The 27776-nt window shown below is 43.9% G+C and overlaps 1 protein-coding gene across 1 annotated transcript in view; it reads left to right on the top strand.

Annotated features, from left to right (window-relative positions):
- Positions 1-8733: 8733 nt before the first annotated feature.
- ctnnbl1 (catenin, beta like 1) overlaps positions 8734-27776 on the top strand; it is a 28185-nt gene continuing 9142 nt past the window's right edge. The window contains exons 1-13 of the mRNA XM_060894417.1: positions 8734-8871; positions 9459-9638; positions 9744-9850; positions 9927-10071; positions 10359-10451; positions 11499-11592; positions 13752-13843; positions 15202-15274; positions 16768-16826; positions 17222-17370; positions 18309-18490; positions 26130-26227; positions 26603-26683. Of these exons, the coding sequence (XP_060750400.1) occupies positions 8842-8871; positions 9459-9638; positions 9744-9850; positions 9927-10071; positions 10359-10451; positions 11499-11592; positions 13752-13843; positions 15202-15274; positions 16768-16826; positions 17222-17370; positions 18309-18490; positions 26130-26227; positions 26603-26683 (1383 nt within the window). The 5' untranslated portion in view covers positions 8734-8841. The remainder of the gene's footprint in view (positions 8872-9458; positions 9639-9743; positions 9851-9926; positions 10072-10358; positions 10452-11498; positions 11593-13751; positions 13844-15201; positions 15275-16767; positions 16827-17221; positions 17371-18308; positions 18491-26129; positions 26228-26602; positions 26684-27776) is intronic.

The raw sequence follows: 27776 nt of genomic DNA, 5'->3' as shown, positions 1-27776 counted from the left end.
ATTTGTGTATTTTAAAAGGCTTTAAATCCACTTTAAGGATCAAGTGTTGCCTCGAGTGCGTCGTTCCAGCATCGATTGTGTAACGCATTAAAACTCTACTCTGTTTGAGTAACTCAAGCTAACACACAGCTGTGGTTTAGTTGTTATCTTTTATATTATAAAGCAAATTTATATTAATGTTTATATTATCCATGAAATAGTTAAATATCTGAAGCTGATGTTTTTTCACTTGAATCTGTTGAATCTTTTGTATTTGTTTCTTGTGCAGAACAGAAATCTGTGTAATAGCTTTAGGTACTAAAACCCTGTATTGCGTAATTCCTTCTCTACCGCTGCTTCATTTTGTCTTCCGTGGTTTTGCATTATCGAGTTCTACCTCTGTGACTTTTCACACCAGCGCTGAAAGCAGATGGAAAGCACTGAGAGAGAAAATGATTCCATCACGCCGGCCCTTGTGGTGTTGGAGACGGATGGTTGTGGGGATAAATTATCTCCGGTTTTATCTGCCACGGCGCTGATCTGACAGAGTGGAGTGATGGAGGAAGCTCTGAGGAGGGCAGAGAGCCCGGACAGGACGGCGGTGCGGCTCTAAATGATGAATGCTTGGAGGATGTGTATATGAGATTCGGTGTGACAGGGATATGACGTGACATGACAAAATATGAAAGCCGAAGCCGTCCTGAACCTCTCAGGAGATCCTCTTACAGCCAGAAACTCCGGACGCAACACGGAGACAGTTTCCACTTCAAAACCGTGACCGTTAACTGAAGGCGAATGTTCCTAAAAGTCCTCTTGTGGCTGTGAGACAGTTCTGGGACCTTAAACCCTTCTGGTCATTTTATACTTTGCAGTTGTAAACGAGGCCAGACGAGGTCCGATCAGCTCATCTTACACTCTCAGAGCATCAGATGCTCTAATAACAAGCTGTTGCACTTATCCATTTTTATTTACACATAATGTTATGGTTCAGATTTTACATTTAACATGAAGTGGTGCACTAGACAGATAGGAAAGAGATCAACTCTTCATTGATTTGACTTTAGAGTCCATTTTACGGATTTTTGTTGTCTTATCATTATAGTGTGAGTTTTTCTTTTTTGTCTGTCTGAGTGATTAATGAGACGATCTATAAGAGATACATTTAACACAGCTGACAGTTCAGCCTGGCTTTATAATGGAGATACAATACGGTGCAGAAAGTACTTTGACAGAAGACCACGCCTCCTTCACTGGGACTGACAGACACACAGGCCACGCCTCCTGTAATCAGGATCTTGCTTTTGTTTTTTTTAGCTGGTCAATCAGCTGCTCACTGTTGCCAACTTACTGACCGATAGATCTGGTGACTTTTTAGAGCCTTTTTAGAGAATTTTTTTTTATAAAGAGCTGATCCCCACTGTTCATCACCACCAATCACTGATCCCCACTGTTCAACCAATCACTGATCCCCACTGTTCAACCAATCACTGATCCCCACTGTTCAACCAATCACTGATCCCCACTGTTCAACCAATCACTGATCCCCACTGTTCATCACCACCAATCACTGATCCCCACTGTTCATCACCACCAATCACTGATCCCCACTATTCATCACCACCAATCACTGATCCCCACTGTTCGTCAGAACCAATCACTGATCCCCACTGTTCATCACCACCAATCACTGATCCCCACAGTTCATCACCACCAATCACTGATCCCCACTGTTCATCACCACCAATCACTGATCCCCACTGTTCATCACCACCAATCACTGATCCCCATTGTTCTTAACAACCAACCACTGATCCCCACAGTTCATCACAACCAACCACTGATCCCCACAGTTCATCACAACCAACCACTGATCCCCACAGTTCATCACCACCAATCACTGATCCCCACTGTTCATCACCACCAATCACTGATCCCCACTGTTCGTCAGAACCAATCACTGATCCCCACTGTTCAACCCGTCACTGATCCCCACTCTTCCTGACCAATCACTGATCCCCATTGTTCTTAACAACCAACCACTGATCCCCACAGTTCATCACAACCAACCACTGATCCCCACTCTCAATAATAACGAATCACTAAACCACACTCTTCCTGACCAATCACTGACCACCATTATTCCCCAAAACTAATCACTGACCACCACTGATCACTAATCACCTTTCTTCATTTTTTTGAAATGGAAATCAGTTCCACAACTGATTAATGATCATATGCAAGTATGCAAATGAGCTTTATTGTATTGTTGTGCCAACATGTAGCAGCTTGTGGTAACATTCTGAGCATTCCTACACTCCTTAACACTGAAACGTGGCCATGGACAGTGTGAATGTATTTGTTAGTATGAGACACTCTTTAAAGACTTTCCTCTGTAACTAACCTCCTGCTACGTTCACACTCCTGCTACTGAAGACTTATTTTCCCTTTTCTGTATACAAATGTCTGTTCCAGTACAATACACTCTTCCTGTTGTCACACTGCTACAGCTGTGAACACCAGAACAAACCCCACGCACACGGAACGGCGTTTATTTAATGTCCAAATCAGTCGCACTTTAACAACGTATGCACAGCGGGGGAGTCTCGGATAACGGCGAGTCCGTGTCTTTAACCGTCGCTCATTTGCATATTAATAACGTTTTCATGCTACGTTTCACTTTATACAATGTCACAAAGTGAGAGGGGAAAGCCAGTGGTGCAATAACAAGCAGCAAAGCAAGGAAAAAAAGGTAGAGCCTTACAAAGTCATAACAGCGCTGGCAGTGAATTATACGGCGCGTAGCTGCGGCGTCCTGACGAGCTGAGACGTGCGCCAAATGAGCTCACGCTGGAGGAGAGCGATAAGTGGAAACGATAGTTATGAAGAAGAGGGAACAGCAGTAAAGAGGAAAAAAAGGCAATTTGTGTGCAGAATGGGAATGAGACGCCAGAACAAGTGTTAAACGTCTTCTGTTCAACGTCTGTAAGGACGTCTGTGGGACATCTGGGATGATACACGGCTGATATTCGGCACGTTTTTACACGTTCTGACACATCATTAGCTGTGCCAAGCAGCACACGGCCTTTTTAAAAGCTCTTATGAACAGGAGTTATTCTACCATGGCACTGAAGTCGGTGCTGATTGGTCAGAAGGAAAATGACAGGTTTATAACGCACTTGTTCTAGTACATTATTGTTACTATAGTAACAGCAGCTCATTCACATGGACATAAACAGGTTACAAAATGATTAAAAACAATTTTCTTTAACCCCTGGGGGGCACGGTGGCTTAGTGGTTTTCCAGAGATGCCAATCAACCTACCATGCATGTCTTTGGACCGGGGGAGGAAACCGGAGTACCCGGAGGAAACCCCCGAGGCACGGGGAGAACATGCAAACTCCACACACACAAGGTGGAGGCGGGAATCGAACCCCCAACCCTATAGGTGTGAGGCAAACGTGCTAACCACTAAGCCACCGTGCCCCCCCTGGTTTCTGTCATATTTCTGCTAAATGCTAGTTGCAAATGAACTTTGTCTCACCAGCTCAGATAATTTTATTCTAATCAGAGTTTTGAAGCGTATAATTATTGGTTGTACAACTTTTCAAAAAGCATTTGAAGATAAAGCAAACTGAATGCTGGGAAAAAAAATGTCATTTGTGTTATCGGTAAATGTGTGAAGAATAAGAAGAGACGAATTTCCAAGAAACCTAATATTTGAGCATTAACATGCGTCACAGAGAGTGAGGGGGTTTATCAGTCTCTCTCTCTCTCTCTCTCTCTCTCTCTCTCAGGGACGACCGTGTTTCACAGGTCAATTCATTCTCATTATCGCATGTCAATTTAATCTAGCTTTAAAGTGCAGGATGGGCACTTTATAAAAATTTCATTAACCTTCCGATTTGTAATCTGCTCTGTACATCAGTGAGACCGATCTGTTGTGACTCAGAGCAGGTAAAAAAAACAAAAAACACACTGATTGTCGGCGGTTTGTTTACACTTACGTTTAATCATTTAGCAGAGAGATTCATCCAAAGCGAATTCTACCTGGACCACAGGAGGTGCGAATCGGTTTAATCATCATAAAGTATGACTTGTTGTGCAGTTCCCACCTGTTACGTGCACCGAATTAAAATATATTTAAAAAATAGATGAACTTGTGTAACATACGTCATAGTCTTACGTGAAATATTTTCACAGTCGTAATGATCTGTTATAGCTACATGAGTCGACTCGTGTATCGATTCATTAAAAGTTCCCAGGAGCCTCGACAAAATGAGCGCAATGTGGACGTCTGTCACTCTACAGTCACTCTTTCCAACATTTCCATCCAGAAAATGGGAGAAATCCTGAAAACTGAGTTAGAAGATTCAAACCCAACTAATTCAAATCTCTTGCTAGGAAATGAATTATGTCACAGATGATGATTATTTTTCTATGACAGCATGATGTTGTGCGGGGGGCACGGTGGCTTAGTGGTTAGCACGTACGCCTCACACCTCAGGGTTGGGGGTTCGATTCCCACCTCCTCCTTGTGTGTGTGGAGTTTGCATGTTCTCCCCGTGCCTCGGGGGTTTCCTCCGGGTACTCCGGTTTCCTCCCCCGGTCCAAAGACATGCATGGTAGGTTGATTGGCATCTCTGGAAAATTGTCCGTAGTGCGTGAGTGAATGAGTGTGTGTGTGTGTGTGCCCTGCGATGGGTTGGCACTCCGTCCAGGGTGTATCCTGCCTTGATGCCCCGATGACGCCTGAGATAGGCACAGGCTCCCCGTGACCCGAGGTGGTTCAGATAAGCGGTAGAAAATGAGTGAGTGAGTGAGCACGATGTTGTGTTTATACCATTTTCTGGACACACATCGTATCTTGTTAGCTGTAAGTGTGTGTGTGTGTGTGTGTGTGTATGTGTTGTCAGACTTTATGGAGTAGAAACATCATGTAAACTGCTATAAAAATGCACTGCTGAGGTGAGACTCGTAGTCCTGAACTGGACACAAGTGTGCAGATGTTACAGATGTTCAGGCTTTCAGGAGCGCTGTCAGAGTCATGAGGTGAGCGAATTTACATTTCCAGCAGCAGATAAAGCCTGAGGCAGATCGCACCTTCACCCCACCTCTGTCTTATCAGCCTGTTCTGCCTGTCGGAGTTTTAATTGGATTTCCAGTTGAGGTCTTATCACACACACACACACACACACACACACACACGAACACACAAACACATACATACATACACACACACACACCTTGCACAATACCTGACACCCACCCAAACACACACACACACACACACACACACCTGTCTAGCTCCTGTCTGATATTGTGAGTTTATGCAAATCTGCATGTGACTCATCTCTTCTTTACTGGAGTTCCTACAGTGTCTCACAAAAATTAATGGAGGGCATCTACAACCACCTTCTGCTCTCTTTAACCTACATCTGCCCTTTATAACCACCTTCTGCCCTCCATAACTCACATTGTATCCTTCTAACCCAAATTTGCCCCTTCTACTCAAATCTGCCCACATTAACCCAAGATCTACCCCCTTCAATCCACACCGAATCCTTTAACCAACACCTGCCCTTTCAGCTCTACATCTGCCCTCTTCAATCCACATCTGCCCCTAACCGTATGTCTACCCCTTTAACTGCTCCATAAAACCTGTATCCTTTAACCCTAAAATCTGCACCATGAAAAACAGAAGTGCAATTAAAATTCTTGTGCATCAATATGCGTGTGTGTGTGTGTGCGCGCGCTTGTGTGCGTATATGTATGTGTGTGTTTGTGTGTGTGTGTGTGATTTGCTCAGCCCCTGTAGCGATCAGCGGGGTTCATGGCCTGAGGAAACGAGCCTGATCTGCGTGTGTGTGCAGCCATACTGATGATGCTGAAACTCATTGTGTTTCACCTCCATTGTGTCTTCATCCTTTTCTTGCTTTTCCTTCTTTCTTCTTTCCCTCCTTTCTTTCTTCGTATTCTGTCTGTCATCTTATCTGTCTTCCTGTTCGTCTTTCTTCCGCTCCACCTTGTCATCTCTGGTCCTGCTATTATCTTTTCTTCTCTCTCTCTCTCTTTCTCTTTCTCTCTCTCTTTTCTCTCTCTCTCTCTCTCTCTCTCTCAGCATCACTAACAGTAAGAAAAGCTATTACACGTCCTTGGATTTAAAATCCATCTCTCTCTCTCTCTCTCTCTCTCTCTCTCTCTCTCTCTCTCTCTCTCTCTCTCTCTCTCTCTCTCCTCTTATCTGTCCAGCACCACTAAACTCTCAGCATCCTTCACTCCACCCATCTGCTGCCTTACACATGAGGCTCTGTTACGAGCGCCAGCCCTGAAAATTAGCCAAGACTTATTAACTTGCAGATGAAGGTTTAATGAGGAGGGATTTCAGGATCCATGTTGGGGGATTTTACACTGTCTGTGTCTCTTTGTTAATTTGAAGACACTAATTTAACCAAACTGTTATAAATGAACTCTGTAGCTAAGAAACAGTGTCGCGTCGACTCGAAGTCACACTTTCGTTCTCATGTGCACGAGAAATCAAGCATGGTAGAGTGCAGCTAACGTTAAGCTAGCATTACACCGAGAGGGGAATTATATGCGAGACAAAATCAACCACAAGGCTTCTTTAAAACAAGACGCAGCGTCAAAGATAAAACTCTGAACATGTGACTCGAATAAAATGTAATATTTGCAGAAACATGAATAATAAATATTCAACCTTATTTTAGCCCTTTATATATAACACTGTCTTGTGTTTTCATAGGAAAATAATCAACAACCAGGAAGGACAAAGTGATTAAAGTCTACGAGAGAAAAGAATTGGTTGAGAGGAACAGCATTACTCACCCTGACCTGTCAATCACAGTGACGCTGACCAATCGCTATCCATCGGTGATGTAGAAGAGGGCAGAGAGCAGCAGTTCTAGCTCATGTTAGTGGCTGTATTTCTTGTACAGACAAGCAACAGTAAGAAAACACAGAGAAAATGAATTAAGTGTGAAGGCTTCATAATAATCAGCAGTGACTCCATATTTTACTGATCAAATACACCAAGCACCGCCTCCTTCTTTTCTACTGGATCACAAGATCGATTCAAAGCTCATCTAGATAACACTAGCAGAATCATTTGTCTGTCCCACCTTGTGTCCTTTGCTGTTTAATCTGTTTTACCTTCTCTAAAGAAAAAATATTTATACTTTATAGATAGATAGATAGATAGATAGATAGATAGATAGATAGATAGATAGATAGATAGATAGATTATGTATTGGGACTTAGATGAAGAGCTGGTTTGCACACATCAAGCCTGATTGCTATTCATGCTCAAGGTTCTGATTGTGTTCATACTGTTTTTTTTAGCACCTCACATCACATTTTCATGTTTAAAACCTCGCTTGTACATCACACACACACACACACACACACACACACACACACAAACTGCAAATACATTCCTGTCGTGAATGCAAACACAACTGTTGTCCTCTGTTCTGTTTGGACAGTGAGTTCATTTGTGTTATTAAATCACCCTCGTTAATAATAATAATAATGATGATAAAAAAAAACAGACACAACACACAGTGTCTCGTTGTCGTAATATGTTTCGAGTTCTACTTAATGAGTTTTGCGCGAGGAACCCGAAGCTCATTACGGCTCGAGTGTCCTCCTGTCCTCCTGTCTGGCGCAGGGTCATCACCATGGTAACGACCCCTGTGGCTGTTACTAGGGAAACCCAGGATGGAGGAGAAACCCACTGCGAGGTGCAATTAGCTCTACAGTACAGCGAGTGACCTTCATTAGGCGTGTAGGAGTGTTCATTTACAGACCATCACGTTCTCGTGTAAGGCCGTTGAGTTGCAGATATCAGGTGCTAATAAATACTTATGAAAAGGAAAGACGCACGTACGGCTACGCTGTATCGCAGATCATTATGTTTGAGAAGAACAGACAGTTGTGGAGAATGGAGATAGATACTTTATTAGAATTAATAGACGTAATAGCATCTTAAGCTTTCTTTGTAGCTGTAGATTGTTACTGATTCCAAGGGCCAGTCATTCGAGACCGTGAACACACAGTGACTCTGCGTGACAAACAGAGCTGATAGCGTGGCTAGCATTTTACAGCAAGTGAGCGCTTAAAAGTCTTCAGATATCTGAATAAGAGAAATGAAGTGTGACACCAAATGTGTTTCTGATTACCCTTCTGCCTTTTTTCACTGCAGGGAAACTTAACACACTGCTTTCCTTTTTTTTATTTTTTTATTATCAATGATGTAAAGCTCTAGCTCATCAAATCACCATAGCAACTTAAAGTGATGGTTTTCACATTGCTGATGAGTTTTACTGTTAGCGTGTGGATGCGGGACGACGTCTACGTCCGCCGTCTTGCTTAGTTTAGCGTCCTCCAAAAAAATAACTCGCGCATCTTGAAAGTTTTAAACATAAATTAAAATTTTAATGACAAAACTTAAGAAGCAAAAAAAAAACCCAAATACTTTTTTTCAGCTAAAGCAGAAATTGTGTTTAATTAATCGTTTGTTTTTGATTTTTTTTTTTGAGCTGTAAAATGATTGGACTTGATTTAGCACACTAGCACACTCTTCGGGACCAAATAATTCAGTAATTCTGAAACACGATCAAAAATTAATTTAGTTTAAACTTTTTTCTTTTGTTTGTTTTTGTTGTATTTGCGCTATTTCTCATCCGAAACTGAAGATGTCGCTGCTGTGCCAGACCTCCGTCTTTAACCTACACACCGAATAAGAAGAAGAAGAAATCGCCTTCGCAGTTCGCGCACTGTTTTGCTAATATTTAGCACCTTGAATAAAACGGACTTTGGAGTCAGTTCAGTTCTTAAAAAATAACTATGGATGTCGGTGAGCTGCTGAATTATCAGGTAAAAATATACTACGTTCACCTTCGTTTTGGTAACGTCTCTTTTTATTAAACATGTATCTTTTTTTGTTTGATGCTAGCATGCATGCTAGCTAACAATACGGCCGAATACAAAATGGCGCTGTGTTTACTACAGAAGAGCCCTAATATAGGTGCTAATGTATGGGGTTTAGGCGCTATCTAGTGCACTACCTAGTGCTTTTGGATCTATTTGGGACACAGCCAGCATACAGCGTGGTTTTATCTGTTGTTAAAACATTAAAAACGTCTGAAATATTTAAGATAAAGCTAAACAGCATGTTGTATCGAAAACGTTTTAATAACTAAGGTTATTAATTAGTGATAAATGTTTCTAATTGTTTAGTTTTGTTTTAATTTTGGTTAAAATGACAATGAATGGTGAACCTGTGGCTTACATTGTTGTTGTTGTTGTTGTTGTTGTTGTTGTTGTTTTTTAATTATTTTTGCATGATTTTGCACATTATTTGTAATAGAATGAAATGAAGTGTGTTGTCAATTTTAAATTGAGTTTCTGCTAATCTCTACCAAACTCCCTGACTGCCTTTAACCTGTTCATGTCCCTGACAGCCCGAGAGAGGAGGTAAGAGGACGAGGGAGGAAGGCAGCTCTGAGGAGACTCGGGCGAAGAAGATGAGCAGGGAGCCTCCCAGACCTGCGGCGCCGATCCCAGAACCCGAGCCGGATGATCCGGAGAACAGAGAGAGGATCCTGGAGAAGTTGATGGACCAGGATGAGGTTGACCCTGAGGTGCTCTATTGCGGTATCATCTAACTCTCCTGACTGTTTGTGATTTTACTGTAGCGCTGCTGAATGTTCTCGAGAGTCTGCAGCGTGTCTGTGTCTCCGTAACAGGGCGAGCCGGTGGACGAGGGCATGGTGAAGAAGATGATCCTGACCTTCGAGAAGAGGTCGTACAAAAACCAGGAGCTCAGGATTAAATTCCCAGACAATGCAGAGAAGTGAGTTCACTCTTAAGGTCAGGTGTTTTGGTGCATTTTGAGTGAGTTTGTTTCTGACCTGAACGGCTTCCTGTAGGTTCATGGAGTCTGAGCTGGATTTGAACGACATCATCCAGGAGATGCACGTGATTACCACCATCCCTGAGCTGTATCACCTTCTGGTGGAGCTGAATGCTGTGCCGTCTCTACTCGGCCTGCTGAGCCACGAAAACACTGATATCCTCTATCTCTCTCTCACACACACACACACACAATTTTATTATGGTGCAGTTTTCGGAGTTAAAGAAGTAAGTTCAGAGTTTATGGAGCAGTTAAAGAGGTAGACATAAGGCAAGGGAACAGATGTTGGTTGAAGGATCAGGTGTGGATTAAAGGCAGAGATTTGGAGTTAATGTCAGCAAACATGGAAGAAAGAAGCGGCAAATATGGATTAAAGGGGAAAATGGTGGTAGAGTGATCCGAGTTCCTTACAGAACCTGGTGGTTCTCCTTAACCCAGAACACATATCGCCATCGCAGTGGTGGACCTGCTGCAGGAGCTCACAGACGTGGATACGCTCAACGAGAGCGACGAAGGAGCCGAGGTCCTCGTTGACGCCTTGGTGAGGAGATGAACATCATCTACACTCTTCTTGGTGTTTCAGAGCTTTCTGTGTCTGTGTTTTAGCAGTATATACACCGATCTATGGGAGAAAAAATCTCTAGATCTGGATAAACCCCACCCCCTGGGGGCGTATCTTGCCCTGCAGTACACCCTCTGTTTTCTTCTTGGTTGGGGTTTATTCATCTTCTAATCATTTCACCTCGATATTTTTTTTTTAAGATACTGTAACATTTCGATGTGTCTCCAAGCTCCTGTGAGATTAAAGGAATCGCTGCGAAGCCAAACCACTCGAGTGGAGATCTTAAAAGCCTGAACGCTGTCCGAAAACAGAAAGCCAATTTCCTCCACTCTTCAATTTCAGTGCAATTTAATAACCATTAGAGATTGATCAGAGTTTCTAGCTTGTGAGCCGCGTCGCATGTGTAATGACATTTAGAAAAAGCAGAAGCGCCGATCGGCGCACGGCAGGAGAAAATCAGCCCTCTCTCGGAGCACGAGTGAGAGACGGTGTCACTGTGGCATTTCTGATTTGTGGAGGCGCTGATGCAGAGGAGGGAGATTGGACAGGAAATTGGCTCTGTGATACGAGCTTTATAGGCAAGTTTTGTGTTTAATTTTTAAACACAGAAGCGCTTTCTTTTTTCAGGAGCGCTCGGAGTCAATTGCATTTCTCATCTCTTTTATTCTACGAACAATAAAACAGCGACAGAGCGTCGCCCGGGGCTTTAATATCCGCAAACAGCTTCCAGTATTAAAAAAAAAATCTTTGTGATGCTTTTATCATTTAATAAACATTTAACAGTGGCACATTCAAGCAATAGGTGCGAAACTGTAATTTAATTAGAACTAAAAGCTACCGAACGAGTGGGCGTGTCGGATCTCATAATGATTGACAGTTGCATCGCCATGGCAACAGAAACACTACATACGTTCCTGCAAGTACAGATATATTGCAGGGTGAACAATTTGTGTCAATTGCTATGTTAGAATTTGATTCCTGAGGTCGTTAATCGAGTAATTATTAATTAATGAGATTTTTTTAAAGCTGGAGGGCCAGGTGGTGGCGCTGATGGTGCAGAACATGGAGCGGCTGGACGAGACGGTGAAGGAAGAAGCAGACGGCGTTCACAACACGCTAGGTACAACGCATACGCCATCATATTAAGACTCCCAAGACTGGCATCAAAAAATAAGCACTCAGGATTATTTAATCACTGGCATTAATTGGTTTGTTTATCATATTAAAGAGAAGTGTTTATTTAAGCTCTGATCCCAGATCAGTTCTAGATCTCTATTACCTAAAGAACTGATTCGTTTTAAAGCTGCTTCTAGATCAGCAGACTCGCTTTTTTCTTTTGAACAGCGGTTCCACGTCCCATAGGACTCCACATGATGGACATGAACATGTCTCTTTCTTCTCCATCATCCTTTCATCTCCATTTCCATCCATCTGTCTTTCTCTTGGGGGATTGCGGTACCCGAGTGTCGCAGGAAACCCTGCTGCTCTGTGTCTTCCATTCCTCCTCTCTCTATCCTTATTTTTCTCCACCTCTCCCTGTCTCTCGTTCGCTCGTATGCTGCTGTGTGATTCAGTTATCAGGTTCTATCAGATCCCATCTCAGATTCCGACACAGAGACCTTCATCCATGTGAAGTCATACAGCTGCTGCTATGTTCTGTCTCTTTTCTTTTTGACTTTGAACCTTTCTCTTTATTTCCTTTTGGAAATCTGCAATGTTGTGTGAGCCACACAGAAGGAGGCAGAAAATGGGTGTGGCTTAGGTGTATGCCAGGCTCAACGAAGGGGGCGTGGTCTGTGTACCTGTCAGTCTCACTGAAGGGGGCACGGTCTATGTACCCGTCAGTCTCACTGAAGGGGGCGCGGTCTATGTAACCGTCAGTCTCACTGAAGGGGGCGCGGTCTATGTACCCGTCAGTCTCACTGAAGGGGGTGCGGTCTATGTACCCGTCAGTCTCACTGAAGGGGGTGCGGTCTATGTACCCGTCAGTCTCACTGAAGGGAGTGCGGTCTATGTACCCGTCAGTCTCACTGAAGGGGGCGCGGTCTATGTACCCGTCAGTCTCACTGAAGGGGGCGCGGTCTATGTACCCGTCAGTCTCACTGAAGGGGGCGCGGTCTATGTACCCGTCAGTCTCACTGAAGGGGGTGTGGCCTTACTGTCATCCCCCTAAGGTAGAGTTTGACTAAAGGAACACTAATAATATTTTTAATAATTTAATTACAGTATAAATGTAGACACCATACTGTGATTTCCGATTAAAGTCTTTCACATACCTGTGACACACAATAGAATTTAAATGGAACTGTTCAGTGTCTCATTAATGTGTGAGTTCTCTTAGACTCATTACACTCAAAATCAGCTGGCATTTAAAGTGCCCTAAACACATTTTTATTACATTATATAGTTGATTAAATTTCAAGAAAGGAATCTCAGGCTTAGACACACACACACACACACACACACACACACACACACACACAGGCTTTTATAAGGAGTGCTTGTAGCACACGGTTTTATTTTCCTCCTGAAGAAGGTCTACAGAATGTTAATCTCCAGACTTCCAGCTGTTTTAAGGCGGACGTTCCTGCACTCATCCATTTTTGTTTTTCTGTGGCATCAATTCAGTGAGTCTGATTAACACAAACTGGGTCAGAGCTGCGGAGGAGTGAGGGGGTGTGAAAATTGTGTGTGTGTGTGTGTGGGTGGATGTGGTGATTTCAGCAAGTGGTTTTTAGCAACAGCAGCCTTTAATGTATAACGTTCAGCTGGAGAAAAGGAAAAAAGCTCTGAATGTGCTACACACACACACACACACACACATACACTATTATCACGGCTTTACCATCTCAGCACTGTGAATGTAATCTGTCACCCACCATGCAGCATACACACACACACACACACACTGGTGCCTGAAGAGCTGCTCCTGTGTTTCACAGCAGTCTGCATTTCATGTGTGTCTTAGAAATTGGCTGCTGTTTAATGGGACAAATTATTCTGGACCTGAATTTCCACAATGCTGTAAATTCTCACAGGCAGTGTATTTAGTTCACGGTCAAAGGAGCTTTATTTCACACAGTCGACCATTCTATAATAGATAAGAAATAATACACAGCAGGATGCGAAATTATATTAAATCTCAGTGTTCTGAAGCTCTCTCCCTGTGCTGAGTGCTGGAGAGTAGAGTATAGTCAGTGTTTCAAGAGAATATGTCTGGATCTGATCTTAAGCAAATAATCCTTTATTTGTTACTTAACGGCGTGTGTTCTGTTGTAGCCGTGGTGGAGAACATGACCGAGTTCAAACCAGGGCTGTGCACCGAAGCCGCTCAGCAGGGACTCATGCAGTGGCTCCTCAAGAGGATTAAGGTACGAGAGCAGAAGTGTTCAACACTATAGTGTCTGTAACCTGTTCATTCTGTGTCAGTCTGTAGAATTGTTCGAGCAATTTTGGCTCGAAGAGGAATAAAGTGACAATAAATAAACGTTGTGCAGTTTTAGAAACCAATTAAAGACGGATGGTCGAACCACAGCAGGTCACAACAAGTTCCGTTGCTTTATTAAAGGTGGGGTCTCCGTTGTTTGAAAGCCAGTGTTGACATATAATATCACCAAAACAAACACGCCCCTAACCCAAATGGGTCCCACCCCTGTATCGATAGCTCCGCCCCCCGCACATACATACGTAACCCAGGCAACTAATGGAAAGAAATGTGTCTTTATCATAGCTGAAGGGAAGAACAATACGATTGCAGATAAACAAACAAGCAAAAATGACACACAAGTATAATCATGTAAAGGACAAAGACATATATTAGTTCTGTGTAACAAAACAAAACCAACGTTACTCACCTATCGAGAAGGAAAAAAGCGCCTCGGCGTCTTAAGTAAAGTTGGTCACATATTCACAGATTGGAGTTTCCCGAGTCAATAACTCCTGAGCTAAACACTGTTACTACACAAAACACGGTTGTAGCTGCGTCTCTACATTACTACGATAGAAAAGAGGTGTTATTTGTGTAGTAACAGTGTTTAGCTCAGGAGTTATTGACTCAGGAAACTCCAATCTGTGAATATGTGACCAACTTCCTGCTCCTTCAGTTCTCTCCAGCGCTGGAAAGCTGATCCTATATTAACACGTCCTACTTCTTACCTTATCGTAAGCCTTTCTTCTCTTTCTTTCTTTGTTTTTATCCTCCATGTCAATGTTAAAACCGCTTTCTGCTAATGTCACACATGCGCACTGAACACTCTCTCCGCCCATATTGACAAGACACGCCCCTTTCTGCTCATTGGCTACACGTTTGTTTTGTTTTTGTTCTGTTTGGCGGCCCAACGCAGTTTTCTGAAGCATTTCTCAAACAACGGAGACCCCACCTTTAAATAAATGATTTATATTTTGTACATTTATAATCACCTTTAATGTTGAGGGTCATTGAGGAAGCAGGTCCCTGCTCTCACCGCTCGTTACAGCAGCTCTAAACACTCGTTCCCTCACCTGCCTTTTTATTCTTTTTGCCTGAATGATAAAATCCCTTCAGCGATCAATTACAGTCACGTTAGTTTCAGCCGGATTCAGTCGCAGGTGCTCACCGAACAGGAGCAGGATTTGCTCCTTAGCTGATTGGCGAACACGGAAGAAAACACTACAAAAGCAAATTATTACAAACGTAGATTAAAAGTTAGATTGTGTTTGAATCACGAGGATGCTTCTGTTAATCATGCAGGCTAAGATGCCCTTCGATGCTAACAAGCTGTACTGCAGTGAGATCCTGGCAATCCTCCTCCAGAACAACGACAGTGAGTCAGAAAAACCTTCAGCTCATCCTCTTTAACCTCAATTATCTGCATGGGTGCCAATAGTTTTTCACACAATAATATTGTAAACATTTATGCAATTATTATGTTTATACTTTTATTCATGAGTAAACAGCATGACAACTAGAGCCTTCAGTTAACAAGCTACAGGTGATACAGAGGTCATCGGTTAACGAGCTAAGTTTAACCACAGGAGTAAATTCTAACAAGGCTAGCTTATCTAGAACGCTAATTAGCAAGTTTTGCGCTAACTGTCTTATGCTAGCTGGCTAAAAATAAGCAAGTTTGGTCATCTATAAAAGACTAAAAAAATGTTACCTTCTTAATATAAACAAATCTATATTCATTATAGTATTTTACAGAGAAAACAAACTTGCTGCCACTTTAAGCTAATGTTGTCATGGTAACAGTTTTATACACGATTACAGGTGCTCATGGAGACCGTTTACTGAGTAAATATAGTGGATAGTGTGTAAAGATGTAAAATGTGACTTTTAGGCTGTTAATGTACACAGATGTATAAAGACGAGGGATGTTGGTGAGGAAGGTCATTCACATCGTTAAATATCATTACGAAATATTCAGTTGCTGATTAAAGTTTTGCAGCTGAGTTTCATCATGTGCTTCAGTGTGTCTGTAGTGTAGCGAGTTACTCACGCTATCACAGATACAGTGTGTTTACAGCCTCACACTCGTGTCGGTCGGTCTGTCTGTGGTGTGTCGGTCGGTCTGTGGTGTGTGTGTGTTGGTCGGCCGGCCTGTGGTGTGTGTGTGTGTCAGTCGGTCGGTCTGTCTGTCTGTGGTGTGTGTTGGTCGGTCTGTCTGTGGTCTGTGCGCGTCAATGTGAGTGTGTGGTGATATAGTTATTATAACACACCAGTGCAGGTGTGTTTTGTTTGCTCTTCCTCACCGCTCCTTTCTCTCTACAAACGTGTCTATTTCTTTTCCACCTTTTTTTTCTTTTACTTTTTTAGATTTAAATTTTTTTAAGATAAATTATTATATAATAACATAAATGTAAATATTATTTATTCTTAACGAAGCAGGTCTGTGAAAGAGGCGTGGCCTCTTTTCATATTAAAGTGAAAGAGGCGTGACCTTTGTGCTTCAGTCTCTCTGTCTCTCTCTCTGTCTCTCTCTCTGTCTCTCTCTGTCTCTCTGTCTCTCTCTCTCTGTCTCTCTCTCTGTCTCTCTCTCTGTCTCTCTCTCTCGCTGTCTCTCTCTCTCGCTGTCTCTCTCTCTCGCTGTCTCTCTCTCTCTCTCGCTGTCTCTCTCTCTCTCTCTCTCTGTCTCTCTCTCTCTCTCGCTGTCTCTCTCTCTCTCGCTGTCTCTCTCTCTCTCTCGCTGTCTCTCTCTCTCGCTGTCTCTCTCTCTCGCTGTCTCTCTCTCTCGCTGTCTCTCTCTCTCGCTGTCTCTCTCTCGCTGTCTCTCTCTCTCTCTCTCTGTCTCTCTCTCTTTCTCGCTGTCTCTCTCAGGCACCAGAGAGCTTTTAGGTGAGATGGACGGTATCGACGTGCTCCTGCAGCAGCTCTCAGTAAGTTATCTCTTCTTTGCATGTGTGTCTCTGTCTCTTTGTCTCTCAACCCCAGTAGATTTAGAGCTGTCTCTCTTTGTGTGTTTTCTTTCCTTTACTTTTACACACACACACACGCGTGTTGCCTGAAGCTCCGCCTATCCAGCCAAATAGTAGACTTCAGACCCACTGTATAAACTGTTGCTTTACTCAACACAAGATGCGGTAAAAAGACGACAGTAACACAATCATTTTACAGCCCGACTGCATCTCTGACCCCTGACGTCTTTCCACAAAGCCATCACACAACCCCATTTGTGATGACGTGCACAAATCTTGCACAAAACGACATAAACCCTTTATTAATATAGTTATAAGTTTATAATAAGCTGTAATAAGATGCTGCTGTGTTGCAGGTGTTTAAGAGGCACAACCCGACCACACCAGAGGAGCAGGAGATGATGGAGAACCTGTTTGACGCTCTCTGCTCCTGCCTCATGTTGCCAGCCAACCGTGACCGCTTCCTCAAGGGGGAGGGGCTTCAGCTGATGAACCTCATGCTCAGGTTTGTGATTGGCTGATTCAGATGCACCCGCTAATGTTTTTATTCTCATCACGGACTATAAGCTATAAGCTTTTTTTTTTCACCTGCACACGAGAGAATTGTTGCACGGGACACGTGTGAAATAAATCGTAGTGACACGTGATGACAAACAGGAAGTGAAACCGTTAAGCCGTGGCATGACTGCGGTTTCTTGTCGTCTGTCTAGTCCGGATTTAGACATCCGTTGCAGGTGAGCTGGGATTTCAGCCTCCTTTAAACAGCTTTCTGCTTCACAAATCTCATCACACACACACACACACACACACACACGCGTTCAGACTCCACCCCCACCCCACCACCCTCCTCACCCGCCTACATCTTGACACCTGAACTGTTTTTGCTATGAGCTCGATAAACAGCGTCGTTCATCATCTCCGGATGAGGAGAGTGGCAGCATGACGGACAGCTACATTTCCCAGAGTGCCGTTCTGCTCGTCGCCGAGCTCCGGCACGCCGATGTTTGTGCTGAGATCTCGCTGGACCTTAAAACTATCGATCACGTTTGCTTTGTTATGACGCACGGAACTGATTTATTATTTCCTCAGGTTTGAAATACGGGAGACGAATCGGTCACGAGGACAAAGTGCATGTAGTGGATTATGTAGAAGTAGCTGAAGGGGAATCTCTTCCTACAGCCGTAGTAACGGTGCAGTTTGGCCGACGCAGCGCTGTCTGCTTTTATGGGGTGCCATTACTTTTGTCCTGAATGAACAGTTAATCTGATCACACACGTATTTAATTTCATTAAACCCGTCACTCCGGCGCTTTCTTCTCACGTTTACTGTGTAAATATTTCTGTATTATGAATATTATGGCAATTTTATTCTCTTTCTGATTTTATTTAATTGTGTGTGTGTGTGTGTGTGTGTGTGTGTGTGTGTGTGTGTGTGTGTGTCTAGGGAGAAGAAGTTGTCTCGAACCAGCGCCCTCAAGGTCCTGGACCACAGCATGATCGGCCCCGAAGGCGCAGATAACTGTCACAAGTTTGTCGACATCCTCGGACTTCGCACCATTTTCCCGCTGTTAATGAAGACGCCGAAGAAGATGAGGAAGGCTGGAGTGTCAGACAAGGAACATGAAGGTATCCTGTAATAACATCCTCATCTCTCTCATCTTGTTTCGAAGGCGTGGTCTCAAGAGTTAATCAGTCTCTATAGACGAGGGGCGGTGACTTTGTTTAACAAGGTAGAGGTGTGGAATCAGCTTAACATGGGCAGTTAGGAGGTGTGGCCTCTGTGCATGGTAGTAAAGTAGAGTGGAGGCGTGTCTTAGATGAGATGAGGAGGCGTGGCCTCTGTGCATGGTAGTAAAGTAGAGTGGAGGCGTGTCTTAGATGAGATGAGGAGGCGTGGCCTCTGTGCATGGTAGTAAAGTAGAGTGGAGGCGTGTCTTAGATGAGATGAGGGGGTGTGGCCTCTGTGCATGGTAGTAAAGTAGAGTGGAGGCGTGTCTTAGATGAGATGAGGAGGCGTGGCCTCTGTGCATGGTAGTAAAGTAGAGTGGAGGCGTGTCTTAGATGAGATGAGGGGGTGTGGCCTCTGTGCATGGTTGTAAAGTAGAGTGGAGGCGTGTCTTAGATGAGATGAGGAGGCGTGGCCTCTGTGCATGGTAGTAAAGTAGAGTGGAGGCGTGTCTTAGATGAGATGAGGAGGTGTGGCCTCTGTGCATGGTAGTAAAGTAGAGTGGAGGCGTGTCTTAGATGAGATGAGGGGGTGTGGCCTCTGTGCATGGTTGTAAAGTAGAGTGGAGGCGTGTCTTAGATGAGATGAGGGGGTGTGGCCTCTGTGCATGGTAGTAAAGTAGAGTGGAGGCGTGTCTTAGATGAGATGAGGAGGTATGGCCTCTGTGCATGGTAGTAAAGTAGAGTGGAGGTGTGTCTTAGATGAGATGAGGAGGCGTGGCCTCTGTGCATGGTAGTAAAGTAGAGTGGAGGCGTGTCTTAGATGAGATGAGGAGGCGTGGCCTCTGTGCATGGTAGTAAAGTGGAGGCGTGTCTTAGATGAGATGAGGAGGCGTGGCTTCTGTGCTTGTCAGTATCGTGAAGGAGGCGTGGCCTCTGTCCTTAGTCTTGTTAGATGTGATGAGGAGGTGTGGCCTCTGCTTGATTGGCCGTCTGAGCCAGTTCATAACTACATTCACATGATAAACAAATAACGTTAGTCTAATTTATTTCTGTGAGTATTTTGAGCTGCTGTTGCTGAAATTGTTAGATTTAAATAAAAAATGTAATGAACAAAAGGAAAAGACTTAATAGTAGGACTGAGGATCAGGATCTGCAGAATACATGCAGTAAGGGCATAAAAGCATAACTGCATTAAAGCGTTAAGTCGTAAATGTCAAGTAAGATGGTAATCAGAATTCGAGGAACAATATTTCATTATAAATCGATTAATTTATTAGTAATAGCAAGAATTTTTAGAGCACTTATAAGGAGGTTTGTTTATATCTGGCCATGTTGCTTTCTTTGCCACAATTTTCTCTCGCTGTTGCATTGTGGGACGTGTTACACAACGTTTGTCTTCTGAATGTCATCAGCACACTGGAAATATCTGCGTCCATCACATCCTACCTACTACATGCTGCTCGTCGATGGGGATTAGTGTGAGTCCTGTGCATTTGTGAGCACTGTGAAGGGGGCGGGGCCGCTTACTCGTTAATTAATCAGTAACGATCCTTAATACAAAGAGCGTCTGGAAGTCTGCGGAAAGCGGCGCTCTCTCTAGTACAAATAGGTTTCTGAAATACACACGCCAGCGCACAGAGGGATCACCGGCCCAAATTAGCGTCCGTGACGAGCTCGTTAAGACGAATTCGGTCTGTAATAACAGCTCCGAAGTGGAGCGGCTCTCGCGCAGGGACACGGACTCACCCGAAGACGAAGGAAACCGAACATGTTACGTCATGTGACATGCTTCATCCTCACGCCGCTATAATTGCTGAAAAACTGCCTGAAAAGGATGTGAGAAATTGTGCGCGTTGTGCCTGCATGCCTTAAATTTGAATCGCGCTGAATGAACACAGAGCTTTCGCTGTGTCCTAACGAGGTGCGCTATTTTAGGAAGTGAGACATGAAGCCTGGAGATGGGGAGTAAGGGAGAGAGAGAGAGAGAGAGAGAGAGAGGGAGTGTGTGCAGGTGAAGCAGTGTTGATTGCGTTGTTTGTGTTTTTCTGTGTGTGAGTGATGTCCCACGTGGGGTTGAATTTTGGGAACAGGGCACTGACAGGAGCAGTTTTAGTCGCCTAATGATGCGTCTGTTGTAATACAGAAGCAAATGAACACCTCCACACCATCGTTACACCAGAATATGAGTCCCAGCGGGATGCTTATTTCCTTTCTCCCACGTTTAAAAACATTCCAGCTCTACCGCCGAAACGGTCGGCCGGAATGTTCCGGAAAGAGTTCGGTTTTAATACCTGCCCCAGTCACGTTTCCGTGCTCTGTTTAGCTCCTATTGCGCAGTCTGTCACGGCGCTCTCGAATTCTCGCCTCTAATCGGTCAAACGTTCTCTCTGTAATATTTTGTTCAACACCTATTACAGAAATACTTTAACGAACCGTCACATTGTTGTTACTATAGTAACATATCGTTCAAAGGGGCTCGTCTGGCCGAGGCCTCACACTGTAGTGTATTTGGAAGGAGTCTCCAGTGTCGGTGCTTTGTAACAGTAACAGCTGTATTTTTTTTTTTATATAGATTAGTTTTCACTTGCTACAGAACAGGAAGTAGATTTGCAAAAATGTTAAATATTATTTATATATATATATATAAGTAAACGTATATCGTTCATAGCTGATTTTTATTTATTTATTTATTTTTACTTTAATTCTCTGGCGTAAGACTAATAAATTACGTCGTATTTGGAATAAATAAAAATAAACATTATTTGTCTGTCAGTTGAGATTCATTTCTTATTTAGAAAACTCTGGGTGGTTTGTCGTGATTTTTGGAGGACGTGTTGTTTACTTATACAGCTACATTAAGCTACCTGGAAAAAAATCCTCTTACCGCATCCATCCATCCATCCATCCATCCGATTGTTGATCATTTTCAGAGGAAGTGACGCAGCCAAACATCACGAATGTGTAGAAATCCACGACAGTAATTGAATCTTTATATCAGCATTGCAAATAATTAAACCAACCGGTACGTGATGTGAATTCGCGCACGTGTCTGAAAGAGCCTCCAGCACGCTGCTGTGTGCTGCTTATCCACAACGCTGCTCTGTTCGGGAGCCAACCGGAGGCACGGTGCAGGGAACATCTGCTCGTACGTGACAAACGAAGCATGCGGTTTAGCCACAGCGGAGACGGTAAGCGTGCAAACACAGCAAGAGGAACAACTGGTAGAATGCAAATAAGCGTAAGTGCAGGAACATCAGCTTCTGTGCAGGAACATCAGCTTCTGTGCAGGAACATCAGCGTAAATATTCTGTATATACGAGTGGTAAATAAGATATATAAGGATATATAAACAAAATGTGGTGTATAAGTTAATGCTTACTAAAAAAAAAAATCCATCACTTTCTTTTATATGCTGTGAAACATCACTGTGGTGTCATTTAAAAAGAAAAGTTCAGTCTGACTTGGGGCTGGGCGATAGAACGATAACGATATGTATCGCGATAGACACGTGATCGATATCAATAAACAATGTGTTCGATAAAACGTTCGACATTTGTTATTCTCCGTCGATATGAAACACTGATATCGTGATACAGTTTTCAGCCATATCGTCCAGTCCTAGTCTGACTCCCTCAGTGTTTTATGTATTGTATGTATTTATTTTTTAACGGCGTCTTGACACATTTTGGTGTCTAACTTTAAGGTAATTCGTCTCCTTCGAACAGCAAACAGTAGGCATTAATCCACAGTTTACATTTTAGTCACAGTCCCACTGTTCAGACGATGCCTCATTACTCCATCGTGTGGGGAAAACGTAACAAATGACACGAGATTAGCGCGAATGTTGTGCACGAGAGAAAGATGGCTGATGTGTGATTTCAGCCCCACACCCACGACATTAACTTACCATTAGAGATTATCACGCTAAACAGAGAAGGAAAATTGCTCGGGCTTTTTGACTCATTCCCTTTGGATTTTCAGTGCAATAGACCGGTATTAGTGCTAATACTTGGCGTAAATGGCACAGAGAAAGCTCAGTTAATCACGTCCATATCCCTTAATCAAGACTCAATGTTTTCTTATTTGAGCAGGAAATGGATCGGCAATTTCTCTGAAGCTTATGGTAATTGATTTTTTTATTTATTTATTTATTTTTAATGAGGATCATCATCAGCATTCTCATTACGTTCGGAAGCACAAGCTGCGTGAGGCGATTACGGTTTTTGAATCGGAGACTGTAGCAAAGTATTTCTAGAAAAAACCCCCGTTGGTCCCAGTACACATCAACGCCTGTGACGTTCCTCTCAGTCATCAATCACAAATTCCGCAGAGATAAAATCAGCTTGGTTTTATTTGAAAACAAACCGAGCGGAATACGATTAGTGCTAGGAACTTAAACGGAAAGGATTCGGTCAGCGATGGGAATAAATACGGGAAGGTTCTGACGATTCGGAGCCGTCGGTCGGAAAGAATTCAGTTGATTTTGATTTTACAGAATGGAAAGATTTCAAAGGATCCACTGAGTTTCTCCAGTGTGGCTGGAAATAAATGGCTCTGGACCCAAGTACTGAAAGAATCTGATCGGTTCTGGTTATCTGTTGTTTCTACTCAAGGTTGGAAATGACTGTGATTGGTCCTTCAGCCAGAATGGAAAGAATGTCAAATAGTTGCTTCTGGTTCTGATTGGTTCGGTCGGAACGGTGGAACGGCGTCTGGGATCGTGATGGAAATGACACATTTATTTATTTATTGACCCAAAGATGTAACGTTTATGTAGATTTTCATCTCAAGTTGGGAAAGAATTGTGATTGGTTCCATGTTTCTAGAATGGAAATGATCCAATTGATTCTGGGAGAATACGCAGCCAGGAGGGAAAGGGCTCCTTCTGGATTTAGTTACTAGAATGGACCACAGTGGTTCTGGATACTAAAACAGAAAGAATCACATTAAAATCTAAAATCTTCTTTGTTCAAGATTCTTCTTGGTTCTAGTCTAAATTTTGGAAAAGATCCAGCTACTCTGCCCTGTATATTGAGCAAGAACATCCACACCGACTTTGATGCTGATCGTCACTGGTTCCCATCCCATTCCCATCCCATCTATTTGGATTGGAGTTTACCAGGATGGCAGGATTCTTGTTGGTTCTGGTCCCAGGATTGGAAATGATCACATTTGGATTGGTTCTGCCCTGTATATTGTGCAAGAACATCCACACCGACTTTGATGCTGATCGTCACTGGTTCCCATCCTCACAGCTGTACCAGTTCCCATCCCGTCACTGGTTCCCATCCTCACAGCTGTACCAGTTCCCATCCCATCACTGGTTCCCATCCTCACAGCTGTACCAGTTCCCATCCCATCACTGGTTCCCATCCTCACAGCTGTACCAGTTCCCATCCCATCACTGGTTCCCATCCACACAGCTGTACCAGTTATGACCAGTCTTGTAGGTCTGTTGCAGTGCCAGGATTCGGATCTGACGTCTTCCCAAAACAAGGCGCCGTCTTTTGAAAGAATTTACTGCACTGCTATAGTGTTGTTTATCTGAAAGGGCTTTGGTCTAATCATGAGTGTGGACAGAAGTTAGAGACCCAGATTTCTCTTCGGTTCTCACTCCCTAAGGTCGAAAGCCTGATTCAGAACCCAGCAGGTGATGGGATCTGATTGGTGCCAATGTGTAAATTGACATTCTGGTAGGTGCATGGTACCAGGAACCAGGGTGGAAAGGATCTAATAATAGGATTGGAGTTTACCAGGATGGTAGGATTCTTGTTGGTTCTGGGCCCAGGATTGGAAATGATCACATTTGGATCCTTGTTTATTTGGTTAAATGCTTGTGGATGTGTTTGGTTTTTATCAACCAGGATTGAAAGGAATAGAACTGGTTTCCGAACCCCAAATGAAAAGGATTGTTCTTGGTCTTAGGAACTGTGAAGGAAAGGTTCTGGTTGAATGTTGAGTGGTTTTTGAGAGTACGGAGCTAAATAGTTTTAACACGCACACAAGGATGCAAAGGATCATGTTGCTTTGTGGCTAAGAATGGACAAAAATCGTGTGTGTTCAGGCATCATGGTAGGAAAAAAAATCTAATTGGTTCCAGCTACGAGGTTACGAGCCACCTGATGGGCAGTGATGTGATTCGGCATGCGCTTGTTCATCTTGTTCATCAAAATCTCCATTCCCAGAGATAGCTTTCTATCACCAAGCGTCTATCACCAATCACAACTGCTTTTATTAGAAAAGCAAACTTCTGCTTACAGCAAATTTGACCTTGCAGTTGCTCTCATCGGTAAAGGTTCGGTAACAAGCAGACGTTAGAATAAAAATAACCAGAAGGAATAAAAAGGAGCGAACGGCGGCCGGCGTGACGGGAGCAGAAGGAAAGAGCGAGGCTTGTTGTTCATCTAACACTCGTATTAACACACCACTCCTGCAATAATCCCTCATCACTATTAAGGACGTTTTTGTTTTTTCTTCTTGCCGACATAATTTCAGCTAATGGCCTCTCTGCCTGTTGCCACGGTGACCTGGAGCTCGACGAGGATGCTGCTTTATTCCACTTCAGTGTTGCTGCATCCTTCATTCAGTAGAAACTTGTTTACCTCCTTCCCTTTTACATACAACCTCCAGCTTTCTTTTACACGCTCTACCACCTCATCATATAGCCGCACGTGTGTTCCGGTTGCGACCGCCACGGCTCCACTCCTGCGTTCGACCCGAGAGGAAATCAGATCGCACGAATAAACACTTCCTGTTCCTGTCGTCCCTTTCCTTCCTGCTCAGATTAGGGCCATCTAATTAACATGCTAAATATGTAAAGGATGTAAGGAGGTGACGTTCGCTGAGCTGGGAGTTCTCCTTGCTCGTACATCCCCAAACAAACGAACCAAAGAGCTCGATGCTTTCACATGCTTTCGTATCGGTTTATTCCGAGGACAGGAAGTAGAAGCATTTTGTCTCACTGGCAGATTCTGCATCACTTTATGACGTTTATAAGCAATTACACGCGGATTTTGACCTCATGGTGGCTCGTTAGCGAGCTGCCGAGTCGAGTTCCGTTGCAGGACCAAAAAGCTGACATTTTTAAACCCGGTGTAATAAGTGACACTGTGAGGATTGTGTGTTTTTTATTTATTTCTTTTTTTTTTTTTATGTCTAAAACCTGCTTGTTGTGTTGACACCGTCCAAAATATTGATGGTGTTTAGGTGTTCTGAACTGAGTCATGTGTTTAACCAGCACACGCTTCCTCTCTTCGAGCCTCATTAGCCTGGGAGAATCTGCACCCTCGCCGCTCTCACAAGCTAATGAAGACCGATTGACACCGTCTGCCTCTTATCTGAATATCCTACAGCTTTAAAAATCCTAGCAGCCCCGAACACGCCGCGCTAATTGGTTAGCGTCTTAACGAATTATACCTGGTATTGATTTCGATGTGTTCTGTTATTGACCCTATAATAAGAGCACACTTGGGGAGCACACTTCGCTCTTTCACGTGAGTGTGGAAGGGACGGAGAGAAGGGGATTAAACGGAGAGAAGGAACAAAAGAATGAGAATCTTTCTCTGACATTTTTGTTTGATTGCTCCTCTTCCTCTAGAGCATGTGTGCTCCATCCTGGCCTCCATGCTGAGGAACCTGAAGGGGCAGCAGAGGAGCCGCCTGCTCAGCAAGTTCACTGAGAACGACTGTGAGAAGGTAGTGTGTCTGTGTGTGTGTGTGCTGTACTGCGTGTGTGTGTGCTGTACTGCGTGTGTGTGCTGTACTGCGTGTGTGTGCTGTACTGCGTGTGTGTGCTGTACTGCGTGTGTGTGCTGTACTGCGTGTGTGTGCTGTACTGCGTGTGTGTGTGTACTGCGTGTGTGTGTGTACTGCGTGTGTGTGTGTACTGCGTGTGTGCGCTGTACTGCGTGTGTGCGCTGTACTGCGTGTGTGCGCTGTACTGCGTGTGTGCGCTGTACTGCGTGTGTGCGCTGTACTACGTGTGTGCGCTGTACTGCGTGTGTGCGCTGTACTGCGTGTGTGTGTGTGTACTGTGTGTATTATATCTCTTCTTTTCCTTTTGCTCTAAAGGTGGACAGACTGATGGAGCTACACTTTAAATACCTGGAGGCCGTTCAGCTCGCAGACAGGAGGATTGATGGGGAGAAACACGTAAGAACACACACACACACATGTACACACACGCACACACACACACGCATACAAACACACACACGGTTGTTGTGACCTGTTATATTTTGGAAATTCCATCATCAGTGTGAAAAGGTCATGGTGACCATGATGTGACCGAGAGAAAGTACAGAGGAGGAAATGTAGGAAACAGAGCTTAAAAACCATGCTTATGTTTAAAGTCTGTCTCTCTCTCTCTCTCTCTCTCTCTCTCTCTCTGTGTGTCTGTCTCTCTCTGTCTCTCTCTCTCTCTCTCTCTCTCTCTCTCTCTCTCTCTCTGTGTCTGTCTCTGTGTCTCTCTCTCTCTCTCTCTCTCTCTCTCTCTCTGTGTCTGTCTCTGTGTCTCTCTCTCTCTCTCTCTCTCTCTCTCTCTCTCTGTGTCTGTCTCTCTCTCTCTCTCTGTGTGTGTCTGCCTCTCTCTCTCTCTCTCTCTCTCTGTCTGTCCCTCTCTGTCTCTCTCTGTCTCTGTCTCTCTCTGTCTCTCTCTGTCTCTCTCTGTCTCTCTCTCTCTCTCTCTCTCTCTCTCTCTCTCTCTCTCTGTGTCTCTCTCTCTCTCTCTCTCTCTCTCTCTGTGTCTGTCTCTCTCTCTCTCTCTCTCTCTCTCTCTCTCTCTGTCTCTCTCTCTCTCTCTCTCTCTCTCTCTCTCTCTCTCTCTCTGTGTCTCTCTCTCTCTCTCTCTCTCTCTCTCTGTGTCTGTCTCTGTCTCTCTCTCTCTCTCTCTCTCTCTCTCTCTCTCTCTGTCTCTCTCTCTGTGTCTCTCTCTCTCTCTCTCTCTGTCTCTCTCTCTCTCTCTCTCTCTCTCTCTCTGTGTCTGTCTGTCTCTCTCTCTCTCTCTCTCTCTCTCTCTCTGTGTGTGTCTGCCTCTCTCTCTCTCTCTCTCTCTCTCTCTCTCTCTCTGTGTGTCTGCCTCTCTCTCTCTCTCTGTCTGTCCCTCTCTGTCTCTCTCTCTCTCTCTGTCTCTCTCTGTCTGTCTCTCTCTCTCTCTCTCTCTCTCTCTCTCTCTCTCTCTCTCTCTGTGTCTCTGTGTCTCTGTCTCTCTCTCTCTCTCTCTCTCTCTCTCTCTCTCTCTCTCTCT

Source organism: Tachysurus vachellii, chromosome 19, assembly GCF_030014155.1.
Source record: "Tachysurus vachellii isolate PV-2020 chromosome 19, HZAU_Pvac_v1, whole genome shotgun sequence".
Lineage (NCBI taxonomy): Eukaryota > Metazoa > Chordata > Actinopteri > Siluriformes > Bagridae > Tachysurus > Tachysurus vachellii.
Note: the sequence above shows the minus strand (reverse complement) of the source record. Positions and strands in the feature narration are given on the sequence as shown.